This window comes from Wolffia australiana, chromosome 14 (genome assembly GCF_029677425.1).
Source record: "Wolffia australiana isolate 7733 chromosome 14, ASM2967742v1".
Taxonomy (NCBI): Eukaryota; Viridiplantae; Streptophyta; class Magnoliopsida; order Alismatales; family Araceae; genus Wolffia; species Wolffia australiana.
The window spans coordinates 3,875,500-3,894,794 of record NC_135848.1 but is presented as its reverse complement, the minus strand read 5'-3'; the positions used below and the strand labels follow the sequence as shown (position 1 = coordinate 3,894,794).

General features: G+C 49.0%; 1 protein-coding gene across 1 annotated transcript in view; it reads left to right on the top strand.

Annotated features, from left to right (window-relative positions):
• Positions 1-19,295, top strand: part of TOP3A (topoisomerase 3alpha) — a 63,460-nt gene that overhangs the window by 14,892 nt on the left and 29,273 nt on the right. The window contains exons 12-16 of the mRNA XM_078586654.1: positions 1,741-1,830; positions 1,948-2,052; positions 2,928-2,962; positions 17,396-17,525; positions 18,518-18,570. Of these exons, the coding sequence (XP_078442780.1) occupies positions 1,741-1,830; positions 1,948-2,052; positions 2,928-2,962; positions 17,396-17,525; positions 18,518-18,570 (413 nt within the window). The remainder of the gene's footprint in view (positions 1-1,740; positions 1,831-1,947; positions 2,053-2,927; positions 2,963-17,395; positions 17,526-18,517; positions 18,571-19,295) is intronic.

The window sequence follows — 19,295 nt, the reverse complement described above, 5'->3', positions numbered from 1 at the left end:
TTTCTCAAGAAAGACCCTGCAGTTATGATATGAACATTTTCTTCAACAAAAAATGAACATTTCGTCAAATTCCTGTGAGAGTGATAGGTTACATCTGCCAAGTAGAGACGCAACAGTAAGCAATGATATCAAACATTCAGACCCTTAATTGTTTTCAAGCATCTCCCTACTGACTTGCTCTTATCACATAATCACTCATCTCCTTATCCTGCATTGAAATCTCCTGGTTAAAATTTAAATCCGAGATGTGTCCTTTCGTGATAGATTTTATTCACACAAGTATCAATGAAAGAAGAAAAAGGGGGCCTGGTCAACGCAAGGTTGACCAGGCAAGTTAACCAGGCGCTCCAAGATCTCAACTCTATAAATAACGACCTCCAGTCAGGTAGGACGGCATTCGACATTTCTTGGTTTTGCCCGATCCAGAGTGAACGGGAGAAGGCCAGAGCGGGAGAAGCTAGATCTTCTGACGCCTGGAGGGAGGAGCTCGTCCGGAGAGGAGGAGACGCCCGTGTTCGAGGAGGAGCTCGTCCGGAGGAGAGGAGTTGTCTCGATCCTACCGATACTATCCATTTACTTCAAGTTTATCCCAATTTCCACATTCGGACTTCTGCAGCATTCTGTGAACGAATACATTGTTAACATTTCCTGGAGGGAATTTTGTTCACGATTCTAGCAATTTTTTGATTCTATCATTTCATTTCAGGATTAATAGCCTAAAAAGGAAAAATGGAATGTCCACGGAGTTTGCGTGTTGAATCACACTAAGAAAAACTATTTATTATTCAGGAAGTAAGGCGGAAACTGGCTGACAAAATACCTTGCTGCTTCTGAAAATTTTACGAACCAATGATCGAGAGACCAACCAAGTTTTATGAGATGGACCCAATCCATATGTTCTTAATGACCCAAGAAGCGGACCCCGCCCAATGATCCACACAAACAAAATGCATGAAGGACTCATTGATATCACATAGAGGTGGAGCTATAGGAAGTGTGATATCATACCTTTCTCTTTTTGTATCCCGTTTCTGTCATTGTTGCTTTATCACTAATACATTACTGGCTCGGGAGCGTGATAGATCCACAGTTGTAACGAGACTTCCACCACAAAGGATATTCCAAAAACCAAAGATGTGTCCAATGTCGTTCACGGAGAGGCGAGAGAGGGAGAGACGAGAGAGAAGTTCCCAGGTTGGAGAGTAGAGAATGGGAATAATGAGAGGATGGCGAAGGCTCGCCAACGAACAGTCGCTGCTCAAAGGGGGAACGATGTCGGGTCTGCGAGCATAGAGAGGGAGAGTCACGATTGGAATGATACCGAGGAGAGGGTACTAGAGAGACTCACCAGATGATTTTCTTCCTGCCCTAACCCCAGAGAGGAAGGGCTTAAGTGGGCACCAACGGGGGCTCAGCCTGGAATTCTGGGTTGGGCCCCTGTCAGGTCTTCTTCAGGACATAGACACACCGGCAGATCATATCAGTGACTTTTTCTATCGTGTTTCTCTGAAACATTCCTGAGCTCGTTGGAGGTACACTATATTTATCTCATCAGGGATTCATTTTTTTCTTCCAAAGATATAACATCACATCATTTTGTCATTCAGGCACCTTGAAAAGGCACCTATAAAAATCACATCATTTTATCTCAATTTTAACTTAAAACATGAATTTATTTATTTATTTTTAATTTTAATTTATTTTGTCTTGCCGTCTTTCTTATTTTGTCTTGTCTTTCAGTTTATGCCGACAACATTAACGCTGGATTCTGGTGTGACGCGGCCACCTCCCCTTTTAAGTGAATCTGATTTGTTAACCTGTATGGACAAGGTTGTGATAGTCCTTTATATCAATCTCTTGTTGACTTCTAATTCATTTTCCTTTTTTAATAACTCAAAACATTTTTTTTTCAAAAAAAAACTCAAAACATTTATTTCTTGTTTTTAGGAGGGCATTGGGACGGATGCAACAATGCACGATCACATAAAAAAGTTACTGGATCGTTGCTATGCGACTAAAGACACAAATACCCGTTTCTCACCTACAAATCTTGTGTGTTATTATTGTGCCTGCTTCATTCACTTGGTTTCTCAAGCTTGAGCTTTTTTTCATCTCGGATATCTACCATGCAATGACAATTGGCCATCAATCATACTTCCTCTTCTTTTTTCAGCACTGGGATAAATGTCTGTTCTCTCTTAGTGATCAGTTTTCATTGTCTCTTCATATAAATTGATATTTACTTGAAATGCTTTAAAAAAATTAACTATGTGACAATCCTTGATTGGATCTTCTCCTTAATATGTAGATCGACAGATCTTTCAACACAATAGTTCTCAAGAGCAGCAACAAAGGAGTAGAGTTTGAAATGAAAGAATGTAGATAATAGTTTGGATCAAATCTCCCTGCAAGGAAGAACTGAGAGGGATCGAATCAATCCCGCTCCTTGGAAGCTCGGAGTATCTCCCGCTCCGCCTGAACAACTGCTCCGCGATTTCTTGAATTCAAAAGATATCTTTTCCGCTTCCGCCTTTTGACCCTTATTTATAGGAAGCATTTCCCGCCCTTTATTCTTGCTTGCACATGCAGTTAACTCCTTATCTTCTTGGAGCTTTGATAAGTTCTTAAAGGGACCTTATCAAACTACTGCAACATGTTAATAATCTATTGTTGAAATTACAATTTAATGAGGTTCGGCTCTCAAAAAATGGTCAAGATCTGATTAAGAAACAAATGGCATCTGGATGTCATCAGGTGGACACCTGTTGATCAAGCTAATACAACCTATGAGAAATTGCATATTCATATAATTTGTCTTTAGGTGAAAAGCTTTTTATTCTTGCCACTTTGAATTTTAATTTTCAGCTAAGATAAATCACTGTCCTCTAGTGTATTTTTATACTCACGGGAATGTCAATTTATTTCAGGGGGAAGCCTTGGTGATTGGCTATGATGGCATGGGGTAATATTTTCATCCTTTCTTATTATAATTTTTTTCATCCTTCTTGATATGTACTTCTAGAATTCTGTATCTGCCTTGTTTTTTTGCTTCTCTTTTATGTTTTCTTTGTACTCTCTTATTGTATTCATGCCCTTAAGGGATCAATTTTATATTAAGTGGTCACGTAAAGGCCTTTTGACAAAACATAATTAGTCTTTCCACTATTTGATCATCCTTTTCTTTGCGCATAAATCTTAGCACATGGAAGTGCTGCACTGGAAATCATGGAGGCAGCCTGAGCTTAACATCGTGTCAGAGCCAGTTAGGACATGTAAAGCAGATGAAAGTGAAAGGTCAGGGTAAGGTGACGCAGTCCTGAGGCTAATGACCTGACAACCGTTGGCGAGGGTAATTGGAGAAAGGGAATGGTAGGATGAGTTATGGGAGAAAGTAGTGGTATGAACCTTGAAGATCAAATCTTTCATTAACTTCTGTTTTTCCAATATTTATGCGATGGATACAGATCTCTGAAGTTAGCTTGAAGGGAGAGATTTATCGATTTAGAGAGGGTGTGAAAGATCAATCCAAATCAGAACCTGCTGAAGACCGCTCAAGACACTCATGAGAAAGGGTATCAAAGGGGAAGAATGGTTCCTATCCAGAGGACAGGGTACTGGAATTTTTTTTCTTCTAAAGATTTAATTCTTGGCTGCTCTCCTTTAGGATTTAGGGGTATGTACTGGACACGGAAGCAGCACGATATGACAGCTCCATTGGGCATAAAAATAGTCAAATAGGGCCAGACTGAGCTAACATGGCAATTGGAGAGGAAGCGGCCTGTGCCTATGATACGTTTTGTATCTGGAAATAACCTCGTCAAACGATAACTTGAGAAATCTAGTAAGAGTTGCACCACCGGCATGCAGGAGTGTGTATCACAGACCTTTCCGGTTGGAGTTCTCTCCGAGTTTGGTATCATTTACTCACCGTCTGATTAAGTACTTTGCTTATTCCTGCCACTGGGCGAATTGCCACCCCCTGCAATAGTTATCTTCCTTTGGGTATGATACAATGCAGAAGTATATAAAACAGCTTGGGGTCATATGGTCAGTTTCCCCAGAATCAACAATCCAGTCCAGCTTTATTGGAGATGAGTGAAAATCAGTTGAGAGTAAATGGTCACCTGATTTCCCCATAGAGGCGGAGCTGAGCATATTCTCGAGTCTCTCAACTTCTTCCCTAAGGTTGCGAATTGCTTACTTCATGGGAACATGGCGTCTTCATTTTCATTTAGAGGGCCTCACTAAAGTGATGAGAAATAAATCATCTCCTCTACCCCCTTCCTAGATAGTTCTGATGGAAGGACTTCTTAGACACCAATAGATCAGAGATTCTGGACAAGAGAAGGGTCATGAGAAGAAAGATGAGAAAAGAGCAAGGCGAAGACACATTTTGGTTCGGAAAAAAGGTAAAACTCCCGTTATCATTTTTAGGGGATTACATCCCTATTTAATGTACATTATTGGGTCCTGTAGGACTCAAATCCGATATAATAATTTCAATTTGCAACTGTAATAAACAACTGTCATAATGGAATGGAACAGAAGTGCATAATGGAACAGGGTTCTTTTTTTTGACATAAAGGTGAAAGATAACCCGGTGATCAACCCGAAATCAATAATTTATATGAATGAGAAATACACAGCCAACCAAAAGATTACGCTCTCTCCACCAGCGGACGTGAGATCCCTTCCGCGCCCTCTCTCTGGTCATACACCAATCGTATGGCCCGGAAATGAGACAACAAGGAGACCACCTACCTCAAGGTAGACTGTTAAGAAACGTGAGATGCCCCGTAACCAAGAAGATAGAAGTAGAGAAGAAGAAGAGAGAGGGGGCATCTCACGATCTTCATCAACAAGCCATTTAGGCTGAAACAACAGAGATAAAAAGAGATAGACGGGGATAAGAGGATAGACAGGGTGACGGGCGGAGCCGCCGCCCTGGGAGACGCAATGTAGTAAGAAAAGCCTCAAGTGATCTACTGTATTACATAGTTATTTATAGGCCTCAATGTGACCATTGTGTGCTTGACCGTTGGCTACCCTCTGTCGAGAAATGGCAGGAGTCGACCGTTGTACTGCTATTTTGAAATAGCAGCAGTCGACCGTTATCAGCGGAGTCGAACGTTTCCGTCTTTTCTGCGCCCTCTCTCTGGTCATACACCAATCATATGGCCCGGAAATGAAACAACAAGGAGACCACCTACCTCAAGGTAGACAAATCGTGGCTGCAAGAGGTTGGCTTCAAAGAAAAGGTGCAGGAAAAATGGCACTCACTACCCCGTCTACGATCAGAGATGGAAATGTTAGCCGCCAAAATATACGGGCTGTGGCAACATTTCGTGGAGTTTCGCAATCGGGTACACGAGCACACAAATAAGACAAGAAATGAAGCTCTGTGCAGAATCATACAACTAGATGATCTCGAGGATATGTGGTTTTTGGAAGAAGAAGAATCAGAATCACATGAATGAAGGAAGTGGAGGGGTGTGACAGCCGTGGAAGACAAGAAACTCGAGATGGACCGGAGACAGCGGTCCAGACAGCTATGGCTACAAGCTGGTGGTGCAAACATGAGATTTTTCCACTTAGCAGCAAATGTGAGACGTCGGACCAACTGTATTTGGAAATTGACGGTCAGAGGTCATGAGCATGTCGAAGCCCAGCCGGTGGGCCATGCAGTTGCTGATCACTTCCGCACTTTCCATTAGAAAGGTAGACGCAATATGTGGATGTGGTGCGGAAAGGGGGCTCGGACTCCGGACCCCTCATACAAGGAGGAGTTTTTTTTTTTTGAAACGAAAAAGGGGGTCACCAGTAAGACGGTGCCCCCATTGCCATAACTATGTAAATCATTACAAGGTATGGATGCCTAGAGGCGAAACGCGGTTACATGCCGCGGCACCACACTGAAGCGAGAGCCCTGGCGTCTTGTATGACTGCCAGAGCTACTGGTAGTCGACTCCGGAAGATGACCTCATTTCGGTGAAGCCACAAGGTCCAAAGGATGGCAAAGAGTCTTTGCCACTCGGCTTCACTCCGGTATGGCCCGCCCCGGAGCGATGTCCAGAAGGACTCTACCGATCGGGTGGCCACACCCGGGATCTCTTTCGTAGTCCACACCTCCCGTGCCAGGGGGCAGCGGAAGAACAGATGGTCGCAGTCCTCGAGTTCCCCTCTGCACAGGGCGCACTCGGCTGATTCCCCCGGTCTCCATTTTTGCCGTACACTTCGCGTAGTGAGTCGACGCCTCAGTAGCAACCAGCCAAATATCTTCACGGTCAAGGGGATCTTCCGCTTCCAGATGAGGCGACACCCCCCGGGGAGGTCTGGGACAGCCGGGGAGTGAGACTGACAGAGCCGTGAGTATACCGTTCTCGCGGAGAAAACTGCTCCCCTCCATACGACCTGGTCGGCCCCGTCCTCGGTGGGCGTAAGCTGCCCCAGTGAAAGCTTCAACTCCTGGAGGTCCCTCTGTCGTTGATCTGACAGGTGCCCTCGAAAAGTCGGCGACCATCCCTCGTGCCAGCACACCCGGACCGCGGCGCGCGGATCCTGTGCTAGCGCGAACAGGCGGGGGTATTTCTCCTTTAGCCTCCCTTGACCCGACCAATCGTCGAGCCAAAAGCGAAAAGTCCCCCGTCGCCGAGTTGGGGGGTGTAATGCTGCCAAGTCAGCTGGGAGACTTGTGATATTCCTCGCCAGAACGCCGACGGCTGCCGTTGGAGTCTGCCCAGGCTGTGCCTATCCAGGCAGGCTCCGTAGGAATCTCGAATGACCTGAGTCGTCAAGCAGTCCAATGGCTGGAGCATACGGTAGACCCATTTGGACAGGAGAGCCTGGTTGGAGAGCTGAATGTCACGAATGCCTAGGCCTCCAATTCTGGTTGGTTGGCATATGTCCTTCCAAGCCACCCGCGCTGCTCCCCGACAATCCCCTGGTTGACTGCCTTTCCAGAAGAAGCGCCGCATAATGGATTCCATGCGGGTCTGGACAGCCCCTGGTGCTCGGAATACTGACAAGTAGTGGGTTGGGATGGACGAGAGCACCGCCTTGATGAGAACCAGCCGCCCCCCCTTGGACAGCAGTCTAGACTTCCATCCTTCCAGACGCCGCTCCATGTTCTCAAGAACTGGTTGCCAGTCTTGGTCCCGGATCCGCCCCCCGGAAAGAGGGAGCCCCAGGTAACGGATTGGGAGGGTGTCGATGGGGGTATCGAGAGTGGCTGCGCACCGTCGCTCCGTCTCCGGTGTCATACCAAACCCACAAATGATGATTTCTGCCGATTGAGTCGAAGACCTGCAAAATCAGCAAACATGTCAAGTAAAGTGGAGACGGTCCCCGCCGCCTCAGCCGATCCCTCGATGAAGAACGTTGTGTCGTCGGCATACTGCAATAAAGGGATTCCCAGGGGCTGGCTAGGAGTCTGGAATCCCCGGAGCAATCCCCTCCCACAGAGCTGCTGAGTGCATACGGCTAAGGCGTCCACGGCAATGACAAATAACAGTGGCGCCAGCGGGCACCCCTGTCGAACCCCTCGTTGCGGGTGAATCCATCCCCCTTGTGGACGTCCATCAAGCAGGATAGAGAACGCGTGGGTTGTCACGCATTGCTTCATCCACTGGATCCACAACTCGGGGAATCTTCGTCGGCGCAGCATTGCCCACAGGAAGCCCCAATCCAAGGAATCATATGCCTTTGCAAAATCCACCTTCCATATGAATGCAGTGGTTCCTCTTCGCTTCCATGCCGCCACGATTTCCCCCGCCAAGACGGTGCTGTCTGTCATCATCCTGCCCGGGATGAAGGCTGACTGATAGGGGCTGACGAGTCCATCAATCACTTCCCGCAAGCGATTAGCCAGCACCTTGGCCATGAGGAGATATATGGTGTTCGAGAGGGAGATGGGGCGGAAATCACCGATGTCTTCCGCTCCTTGCTTTTTAGGCAACAACACTAGGTGTGATCGGTTATACCGGGCCATGTTGAGCTCCCCCCTCCATAGTTGTGCCATGGCCTGCAGCAGGTCCGGACCGATTGTGGGCCAAAATTGTTTGTAGAAGAAGACTGGGATGCCATCGGGTCCCGGGGCCCCCTCAGCGTTGAGGCCTTGTATAGCCGCCTTAACTTCCTCCTCCGTGAATGGGGTGGTCAGCCCCTGTTTTTGAGTCTCCGTCAGCGTGGCTACTCCGCGGCCGGACCATCGCCAGACATGTCTAGGTCCCTTCCGGGAGACGGCGAAAAAGTGTCGTACAAGAGCCTGGCCAATCTCTGCCGCCTCCGCGTGCACCGTGCCCCCCACACGCACCCTGGCGATCCAGTTCCTCCTTCGCCGACCGTTGGCACACATGTGGAAAAATCGGGTGTTCGCGTCCCCCTCTTTGAGCCAGAGCTGTCTCGAGCGCTGCCGCCAATCCATTTCTCGTTTGTAATCCTCTTCCGTCACCGTGGATTTGTGTCGATGCCGTTCTTGCATCTCCTCCCCCGTGAGGGGTCTAGTATCTTCAACATCATCCCACTGTTTTATCTGTTCCAAGGCTGCATCTCTACAGCGGCTCCGGTCCGCTCTCCTCTGCTGTTGGGTCGATTTTAGGAACGAGCGGAGGCTACTTAGCTTGGACGGGAGGTCCCGGGCTCCGCCCGCGGAGTGCAGCCATGTCTCCCACCACGGCTGGACATCGTTCCGGAACCCGTCTTCTCGTAGCATTGATCTATCCAGCTTGAAATAAGTGGAATGTGTGAAGCGCTGAGGAGAGAGAAAGAAGAGAGAGAAACAGTGCGCAGAGAGAGAGAGAGACAGAATTAGGGCACCTTCAAAAGGATCATCTTATTACTTCACCATGGCCCCTTTTTATTCAAGAAACAAACAAAGAGAGAAAGGAAAAAACTGCTGTAGGAAAGGAATATTCCCTAACAGGAATATTCTTTTCCAACGGCTATATTTTTGAAAAATATAGCCGTTGGGGCAGCAGTTACCAACGGCCAGAAGTCTGGCCGTTGGATGCTGGGCCTGATGTAAATCAGGCCCAGACATATTAGGCCCTTAATGGGCCTAATATGTGAGGCCCTAAGGCCCCCCCACTAATGGGCCCTTAATGGACCCTTAGTGGGCAGTTAATGGGCCTTGCACAGGCCCATTAATTTAAAGTTAGGGAGAGTTAGCTTTCCATTAATTTGCCCTAAGGTTAGACTATTACATCTACATGGCCTTAGGCCCATAGGTAGTACAACACAGTGTAACATAATGTAGGCCATCCGGTCTTGGCCGCCAAACTATTGGCGAGTGGTCAGACATTGGTCTTGGCAGCGCGACAACTTCAGCCGAGGGGTGTGTCTCCATGAGTTCCGTCGAACAGAGGAATCTGTCCAGCCTCGAGAGGGATTGAGGATGGGTGGAGCTGCGCCACGTATACGTGCTATTCGACAGGCCCATTTCCTGAAGACCTTCGGTGGAGATGAAGTCCCAGAGCTGTTGTGACCCACAGTCACGCCCTCCCGCGCCATTTGGTCGATCTCCCGCTTCTAGGGTGACATTGAAGTCCCCCCCTGCCCGTAGGGGGAGACCCCGGAATCGCCCCGCCAACGATTCCAGATCCTCCCATAATTCTGCGCGGTTGGATGGGGACGCCGGGCCGTACACCGAGATGACCACCCATTGCCAATTGTCCATACGGCGCGACAATTTTACCGCCACTAAATGACGCCCTATCCACCTGTCAGCTTCTTCGAAGTGATCCTCAGACCATGCCACCAACACCCCTCCGGCTCGGCCCGTGGCCGGACGTGCCGCGAAGCCCTGGAGGTGTCCCTGCCCCAAGACATTCGAAGTGCGTGCATCACACGTTTCCAGCATGGTCTCCTGGAGGCAAATGACTGTAGCTTCCCATTCCCGGAGATAATGGCCGATTATCCGTCGCCTACGGGCATCTCGGAGCCCACAAACATTCCACGAGATGCACTTCATGGGGGAGCCGGTTGGACCTCTTCGTGCTGCGGCAGCAGTTGCACCCCTGCCGCCTTAGCGATCTTTCCCGCGTCTGGGGATATCACGGGTCGGACCGTGGTCCCATTGAGCTCTTCCAGGTAGGTATCGACCTCTTGCCGGGACATGATCGTGCTTGGCTTCCGATTGCTACCCTTGCAGTAGATCTGTTGCGCCCCTAGCATTCACTTTGCACGCCCCATATACACCGCTCGGTTGACCCTGTTGCGGTGGTCCCGATCTTCCCGATTGTGGCTGTGGCTTGTGGCGGTCAAACCCGCTTGCTGAAGCGTCGCAGGGCTCTGGATGTTGTCCACCACCTGGGGTTGAGGCTGGCCTGAATCCCGGGGAACACGGGCGGAGATTGGGCCCGACGAAGGAGGCGTAGTCGACGTTAGTGTAGGAGCCGGCGTCGTGTCCCCCTCCACGGTCACTGTCCCCCGGGTGGCTATGGGGGACTCATGTTCCGTGTTGAGGGTGGGCGGGTCGTCGGAGGGAGTCGCCGGACCCGTGGTGGAGGGTGGGAAGTGCCTCGACCTTGCCGCCTCTGTGTTGGCCTGCGGCTTCCTCCGAGTAGACGGCGACTGCTCCGTCGCTAGTGGTGACGGCTCCGTGTGGTCATGGGACGACACTGTCTTGCTTTGGGGTGTTGCTTTGGGGGGGGGACTTGTCCACCTCCGGCGACCAATCCGCGGGTCTGTCTTCTTGGCCTGCTTGGCCGCTGGATCTCGGTTGCGTTGACGGAGGGAGGGGCATCGCAACCTGGATCATGTAGGCGACTCCATCTCCTTCGCTGACGACCACCGGCGGGATGGCCGCCCCGGCCGGGACTGCAATCTCGACCGCCACACTATTCGGGTCCCCTGATTTGAGGCCGTTGGAGACGATCCGACGTAGGGCTCCAATAGGCCGTGTTATCTTGGCTACTTGCACCCATGTCCGGCGCCCGAATGGGATCCCCCGAAGTATAAGCGGCACAATATGTTGGCTGAGCTTGCTCGCCCCGTCCGCAGGATTTGGCCTGCGCCATATAATCCGGCCGCCTCCGTTGACTTCCTCTTCCCGTCCCCGTAGTGCTTGGAGGTTGGCCCTCGTCAGGTTGCGCATGAAGAAATCGCCCGAGGAAAGTTGATGTACTTCTGCACTCCCCGTTTCTGGCCATTTGGACTGAAGGTGTCGCAACACTTGTTCCACCTTTGGCCGACCGCTAGTCACCTCTCCAACTAGGCATAGAGCCGGCAGGTCTGGTGGGGGCCACGTCCAGGCGGGCTCCCGATGGTATGTCTGCGCCTGCGGACAGACTGCCTGTCGGTGCCCCGAGTGGAAGCACAGACGACAGACGACGGGCTCCCGGCACTCCCGAATAAAGTGTCCTCGTGAGAGGCATCGGAAGCACCGCCGCTCGCCCTCCCTGGTGGCTGCGCTGAGAGCAACTGACCGGCGGCGCCTTCGGCGGCGTAGAGCTCTAGTCCATCCCGCTTCCTCTTCCTCGTCGCGCGGGACATCGGCCTTTCCCTGACTACTTCGGCATAGGACCGACGCCTTTTTGGAATTGTCGCCTGGGTCGGTTCAGTCGGGGGATCCGAAACTTGCCAGTTGCGACCGGCCCGAGCAGCTGGATGTGGTGATCGATATGCGGGCGTGTACGAGGGGGGCTGCGTGTAGGGGCCGAAGATCTGTACCGACTTGGCCTTGTCGGTGTGGGCCTCCTTGGCGGTCGACGGGTCTGCCACCCCTCGGACCTGCCCGATCAGCAGTAATGGCTGTCGGGTGGGAAGGCAGCTGCCGCGGCTGGTGCCGCCGCGGCGACATCGGTCGTTTAGACTGTTGAGTCTGCGGGCTTTTCCAGCCCTGCCGCGGGTGGGAGGTATTGCTACTGCGCGGCGTCGGCGGAGAAAAGCCTCCGCAGCCTCTCCCCGGCCAGAGCCCGACATGCAGCAGGACGGCTTGGGGGGGGGGTTGCGGGCTCGGGGCCGCAGGCGGGGGAGTCCGTCCGGGGGGGGGGGTGCGGGCTCGGGGGCGCCGGCGGGCATTAACACAAGGAGGAGTTAATTCGTCTGTTTTCGGAGGAAGAGGTCAAGTAGACAATAAAAGGCCTCAACGGTGAAGGGTGCCCCAGGCCCGGACAGATTGTCAGTTTTCTTCTATAATGTATTCGGGGAGTTGGTGAAACCAAATGTGATGGCCATGCTTGAAGAGTTCCGACAAGGGACATGCAGTATAAAGATACTAAATCGGGCACATTTGGTTGTACTCGCCAAGCAGCAAGACGCGGAACGAATCGAGGACTTAAGAGCAATATCCTTGTCTAACTCCATATACCTTACCATTGCAAAGGTTTTGGCAAACAGATTGAGAGAGGTGATTGGGGAACTTGTAGGACCCTCCCAATCAGCTTTCATACCGGGCCTTTTATTGGTCAACAGTGCCGTAGCAGCAGGCAAGATCCTAGCGACATAGAAACAAGATGGAACTAAAGGTCTCATGTTGAAGGTTGATTTTGCTAAGGCACATGACACGCTTGACTGGGGATTCCTTTGGGCGGCAATGAAAAGGAGGGGCTTCCCGAAAGAATGGGTCACATGGATGAAAAGATGCATCACAACACATTCCTTCTCAGTGTTAGTGAATGGAAGGCCGAAAGGCGGGCGTATACAAGCGCAAAGGGGGGTGAGGCAAGGGTGCCTGCTCGCACCCCTACTTTTTGTGCTAGCGGTAGACGCACTCGCCACATGCACTAACCTAGCATGTACACACAATCTTCTGAAGGGTTATCAAACGGCTAGTGTCTGTGGGGTTATCCCGATACTGCAGTACGCAGACGACACTACTTTTTCTGTAGAAGGCTCTGAAGAGGAGGCAAAAAACCTGTCCATGTTACTCGACCTGTTCGCGGACTTCTTTGGCCTACGCATCAATCGGTCTAAGTCTGCATTTGTGAGCTGTGTCCTTTCCCTAGAGGAGGCTCAATGTGCAAAGGCGCTGGGAACACCGATCGATAGCCTCCCTATAAGATACCTGGATCTGCCATTAACTAGAGGGTGGATGACTAGGGCGGATTGGCTGCCAGTGATGGAGGAGGTTGAGAGGCGGTTGGAAGGATGGCAAGCCAAAAGTGTTGTCCAGAGGCGGTATGTTGGTGCTATTGAGGGCAGTCTTGTTAGCAATCCCTATATTCTATCTCTTTGCATTCAAGCTGCCTGCTGGAATCGGCCAGAGACTTAAAAGGCTTGATGAGACGATTCCGCCAGAAAGGCACTGGTACCGACCATAGTCGAGGGCTCGCACTGGTTGTATGGGATACCGTATGCAGGCCCACCAAACATGGCGGACTAAGAGTATTGCGTATCCAAAGCATGAATACAGCATTATTAACAAAGTGCCCGATGACCTCACAATACAGATTTTGAGAAACAAGTATGGTCGGGGACTAAAATGGGATAAAAAAATAGCCCAATCAAGGGAGCGTCAGCATTCTGACAAGGCCTCAGACAAATCTTCCCCAAGGTCCGCAAGTTCTACTCTGTCTGAATAGGCGATGCCTCTCTCTTTAAATTCTGGACAAACCCCTGGTCGTTCCTCGGCCCTTGTGAGAAACATTCTCTCGGCCATTTGCAGTCGCACAATGCCCCGAGACTACATTAGGTGAATGCTGGGACAGTACCTGGAATTCGAGGGTTGAATGAGCCTTGTCAGACCAATGACTAACTGATTTCTTGGGCTTGCCGCAAGCTCTAAATCAGATCTGCCCTAACCCTAGGGAATCGAATGGTTGAGATTGGACAAGAGCTCCTTTCTCAGTGGGAAAAGCCTATGCGCGGAGCCGACAAGGCAACAAGGAAGACAAAAATACGATCCAGGTGTGTTGAGCCATCTGGCATCTTAAGGTTCCGCTTAAGATCAAGATTTTTGGGTGGCTCTTGCTCCGAAAGAGACTGATGACTTATGTCTTTCTCAAGAGGATGTACTAGATGCCCCGACGGTATACGTGTTGTGCACGAGAGACGACGATGATTGCAGTCATTTATTTTTTGGATGCCCGTTCGCACACACAATTTGGGCCACCCAAGCACAGTTGGCGGTGAATGCGTCACCAGAGGAGGCCTTTTGGGAGTCCATGCAGAGGACTGGTTCCAGACGTAGAGAAGAGGGGGGCCGAGCGCTGACAGTGCTCTGGGGAATCTGGCTACACAGAAATGAGGTGATCTTCCGAGAGGGGAAGGCCTCTAAAGACAGGCTCGCCCATGAGATAGAAGGTCTCATAGCATCATGGTTTTCCTCGTGATGGGGATGGAGAGGGAAGAGGAAAATGTATGCATGTAATAATGCCCTAGGGCTCGAACCATGTACTTGTCAGGTGGTTACTGACTTGTTCGGGTGACTGCCTCATATGTTTTCAAAAAAAAAAGATTCAGCTCTCTGCTCATCCTTGCCTCGGAAACCTAAATGAAATGAGGCTATCCACATCATGTAGGATGCTGTCCGCCGATACAACCCGTCCCTCAAAAACCACCTCACTACGGTGCAGCCATATAGCCCAAAATACTGCAAGGACTCTTCCCTAGGTACTGACAATAGGTTCCTCTTCCGTTGGGCCTTCTCAAATCTTGTATGCATCACAAATTAAAAGACTGCCTTTCCACCTGCATCAATCCTGTGTCTCATTCGATGGCCGTAAGTGTAGTAGCGCACCTGCATGCTCATCAATTCTTTCGCCTGCTGATCTGAAAGTACGCCCTCCAGGATAAGGTTCCATGTGTTACACTAGCATTCCCTAACTGTTGTGTGGGGGTTCCTTCGCAGCTGGAAGAGGTGTGGGAACTCCTCACATATTGTGTCGGGTGGACCAGTCATTCGTCCAATATCGAAATAATGAACTGTTTCCGAGCCTGGCTTCGAAGAACCTCTGGACATGAGGAGAAATCTTTCAATGCGTTGCAAAAATGAAGATGTCCCTCTAAATGAGGTGGAGCACCGCTCCCAGTTCATCTGTGTACCATAGCTGTCTCGTACGACCTGCATGACCATATCCTCATCTGATCCCATAATCCTGCAGACCCATTTTGTAAGTAGTGCCTTGTTTGTGTCATGCAGGTGTAAAACGCCCAGCCCCCCTCACTCCAATGGCTGGGAAACCACCTCCTAGGAAACCCTAGCGGAACCTCTGCCTTTTCCTGCCTCAGTTCCTGTTCAGAAGAATTTCCTCATGATGGTGTCCACACGCCTCATGGTTCCCTGCTCTCTGTGGTGCTGACAGGAGGAGCCGTGCTGTCAGTCTGAGCTGGAACTTGGCCTCAAGGACGCGAAACCAGGCAAGCCCTGGTGGCTGGAGTCCTTCCGTCATCTCCACCTCAAGGACCAACACATTGGGGTCCCCCGACGCCAAGCTGATTGAGATGATATTTCGGAGTCGCCCAAATGGCTTGGATATAATCTCCAACTTTTGTTGTGTTCCATAGCCCATAGGAAATCCCGTGCCTTAGATGAAATGAGTTGTTGCCAATCCCCCAAAGCCTCATCTTCTGGTGGCACCCATTGCCATCTCACCTCTATATCCCCTTAAACTTGCTGTATCCAATTTCGGAGCACATTGCATATGCTGCCATTGAGGTCCCTCACAGAAAAAAAGTTCCTGTATCCAATCTCCATATTTCTGCGCTCCTCAGGGCCAGAATTTGCGTCAGTAGCTCTTGGTGGACGACAGTCAGCACAGGGATCCCTTGACCACATCCCCAAGCAAGCACCTATAGAGGAGCTTGTTTTTTATTCTCTATCCTCCACCACATCTGAGTTTCTCTATCCTCACAAGGTAGACCCAGCCCTGCTACTTGCAGTCCTGACAACATCCTGTCCTTAGACCTGCGTTCTCTTTGGGGGCAGGCGCACCACCGATGCCCCATGCCTCTACATCCTGGACAGATCAGCGGCTCCCTACAGTTCTTGGCGTAATGACCTGCAATAGACCCCTGAATCATACACTTTCCCCCTCATAATGCTTCCATGTTGCACTTCTTTGAGATCATGCAGTCACCGCCTTTCAGGCTCTACTGTCGCCAAACTCTCCTTGATTGCTGGCTCAGTCCTCTAAGTAGGCCCTCCAAGTCTCCCAACCTCTCTGGTGGGACTGTTGAAGTTGGTGACCTTGGTGAAGTTGCATGCCCTCTCTGGTGAGATCATGCACCCTCTGCCCCTGCTCTCAGAGCCCCCTGTCCTCTGTGGGCCATATGGCCATCGCCTCGATCATTGCTCAGGTGTGCGTTTTGGCTCCCACTTGGTGAGATGTGGACAAACTTCACTGGGCAATTGTCCCTGTCTGGGTCAACCCTGTCCTGTGACCCGTAGGCCCTTGTTCTTGTGTGGTTTTTGCTGCCTCTGTCCTGTTTTTGCAACTCATGCATCTTGTTGGGTCCTACTGCTGGGCCATCCCACCTTTGTCGCTGCTCCCTCCCGGGTACTCTGTCTGGCTACTGGCTCGCAGAGAAAACCTCTGGGTTTATTCATGGTACTCATAACCCCCCTGGTCGGGCTGCCACAACGGAGGGTTCTGCCAGGGGGGGGGGATGGGTGGGTGAGCAGGTTGTATGGGCTCCCATAGCAGAGGGCTCTGCCTAGGGGGAAGGGCTGTGCTAATGGAATGGGGTTCTTGACTCTTAACATGAGTAAATAGGTTTACTAGGCTGTCCAGGGGGTGACCTGACCCTGTTCTTGTCCTTTCCCTCACATTTCCTTTGTTGATCTTACCCTCAATTTGGCCAACCATATCTGACCCAGAGTGTACCTCTCCGATGGGTCAGGTTATTTGACAATGGGTAGGATTGGACGAAGTCTAGGTTTGGTTGACTTTGAGTCTGGTTGGCTTGCCATCCTGGCTAGGCAACTGACTTGCAACTGACTATCATAAATCTTGGTTGACTTTTTTTATGTTGACTCCTGACATTGGTTATGACTTTTACTTTGGCCTACAAGCATGACCAAAAACATAGTTTCTGACCTACTGAACCCAACAAAAATTTAGGTTAGTTTTAGATTTTGGGAAAGAAGATATCCAAAATAAGACTTTCCTTCCCTAGTCATTTTTTTAAAAAATCCTTTCCTGGTCATACATTTTTGAATACGAGGTTCATCATGTAGCAGAACTGCAATCAGAGATTCAACAGTCCAAGCAGCAAGGTTATCATATTTTCCATTAAAATTTCAGTGTTTTAAATTAAACCCTATCAGATTTGGCTTTCCCTTGTCTTTTGTTGAGGTATATGGCCTAGGCTAACCTCAAGATTTGGTTTCATTTAGCAATATTAAAATAATGTTCCTGATATATAATTGTAAAAGTGAAAATACCAGTGTTCGTCCTACTTTTGGTCAAAGATTGAGATTTTTAGCTTATGATGATTTTTATTTCATTTTACCCAGATACGAGCTTTGGAAACCATACCTACGGTCCCGGATGGAGCATGATACCAAAGATGTTTGTCTTGGTTCAAAAACTAAATCAGAGGTTTTAGAGACTTGCTTGCAGCAGATGAAAGCTTGTTTCTTAGATGTAAGCTCATGAACTTGTACTTTGAAAACATATATCTATGTTTTTTTTTTATCTATCAAAGAATGACAGTAGGGTGGTTTCATGATACTCTTCTGCTCAATTGTTAAAAACTTGCTTCCCCTCATGATCTATTGATGGTATGTGTATTTATTCAAAAAAAATTGATAGTATGTGTATGGGGAAGGACGGCTTCTACCAATATGGCTATCGATGAGTTGGAGGACTTAAGGCGGCCTGGTTTTCCTCCAGTTGTGGATGGAGAGAGAACATGTTTGGATAGACCACGATTGGCCTATGAAGCTCTACTGGAGGTTCGCCGATTCGTCGGGTGATCCTCCCTTTTTATGATTAAAAAAAATGGTGCGCGTCAACCTTAGTACTTATCGGGCGGAGCTCTCCAGATTCTTTAAGAGTATCTTCAGACTTAGTACCACAGGAGGCAGAAATAACAAGAACAGAGATCTTTGAAAAAAGAACTAAATTTGTGGATACTTTTTTTAATATGTGACAGGACTTATAGAGAGAGACATATCTTGCCTGTTTGTCATTAGCCTAAGAAACATATTATGACGGTCACATGCAACCTCAGAGTTTTTCTAGGTAACAAAAACTCATACTTTTTTATTATAATATTCCTAAAAATTTGTGCAGCATGTGTGTGTGCACATGCAACCTCATAACATTTCTGGATGACATGCAATATCAAAATGTTGGTTTTGAATGAAGAGATATTTTGCACAAGCAAGCGATAACCTTGCTGTTTGGGCCTCAATGTCCGTCAAAAGAATGATTGGTTCACAATGACTTTTTTTATCCGAATCTTGTTTCGATGGGTTAGAAATTTTTTATATCCTCTTTACCCTTCTTTCTTTGTATTTCTGCCATTACATGTTGCCCACTTTGTATAATCTCTGAAATCATATCATTTCTACACTATAATGCTCACTTGTTTTATTTCTTACTGCTACCTTTACTCTGTTGACATTTGTTAGGCAAAGCATAACAAAGAGAAACTTTTTCGTGCCATGGAGATTTTCTTTGAGAGGTAAATGAAACCCCAATGTTGAGCGCTGTTCTCTTGTTGTACTTTAATGGTTTTTGTAATTTTATAATTGTCTTTATTGTAATTTTACTACGCTGTTCTTTTTTTGATACTATTGTACACCCAGGACTCTATTCAAACTCTTTGCAAGTCCGCCAAGAGCCAGTTACAAGGCCTACTTATCGATGAAATATTCTCTATTTTTGATCTAGGTATTGTTATCCATTAGAAAAGAAACTCTAGATGTCATTATATATTTAATCTTTGTCACCAATTCCATGAAATACATTTCATATCTGAACTGACGGCTCCCCTCCCTGTGGCTGCACCCTCTGCAGCTCCACTGACTCGGATGTCGCACATGCTTGCCAGTTTGTTAGTGGATCATTCATTGCCTCCTGGTGTTCTTTGCCTCCATGGAGCTCCTTCTCCTTAATTTCTGCTAATTGAGTGTTTCCTCCTTTGGATCATGTCTCGACTCAACAACTTTCCCGGCCTGCTTTGTATCTAATATCCGTAGTCTACCATCCTTCCTGGGCTGCTGTCTACAGATTTTAACTGAGTCCACTGCCCCCCAGCAGAATTACCTGACCTGCTGTCGGCAGCCTTCCACTGCTGCCACTGCCCAACGCCGACAACTTTCCTCATGGTCATCATCCTCCCTTCCCATAGTATGCCATCATGCCGTCTCCACTGTCAGTCATCACACGCCTGATCACCATTGTCAA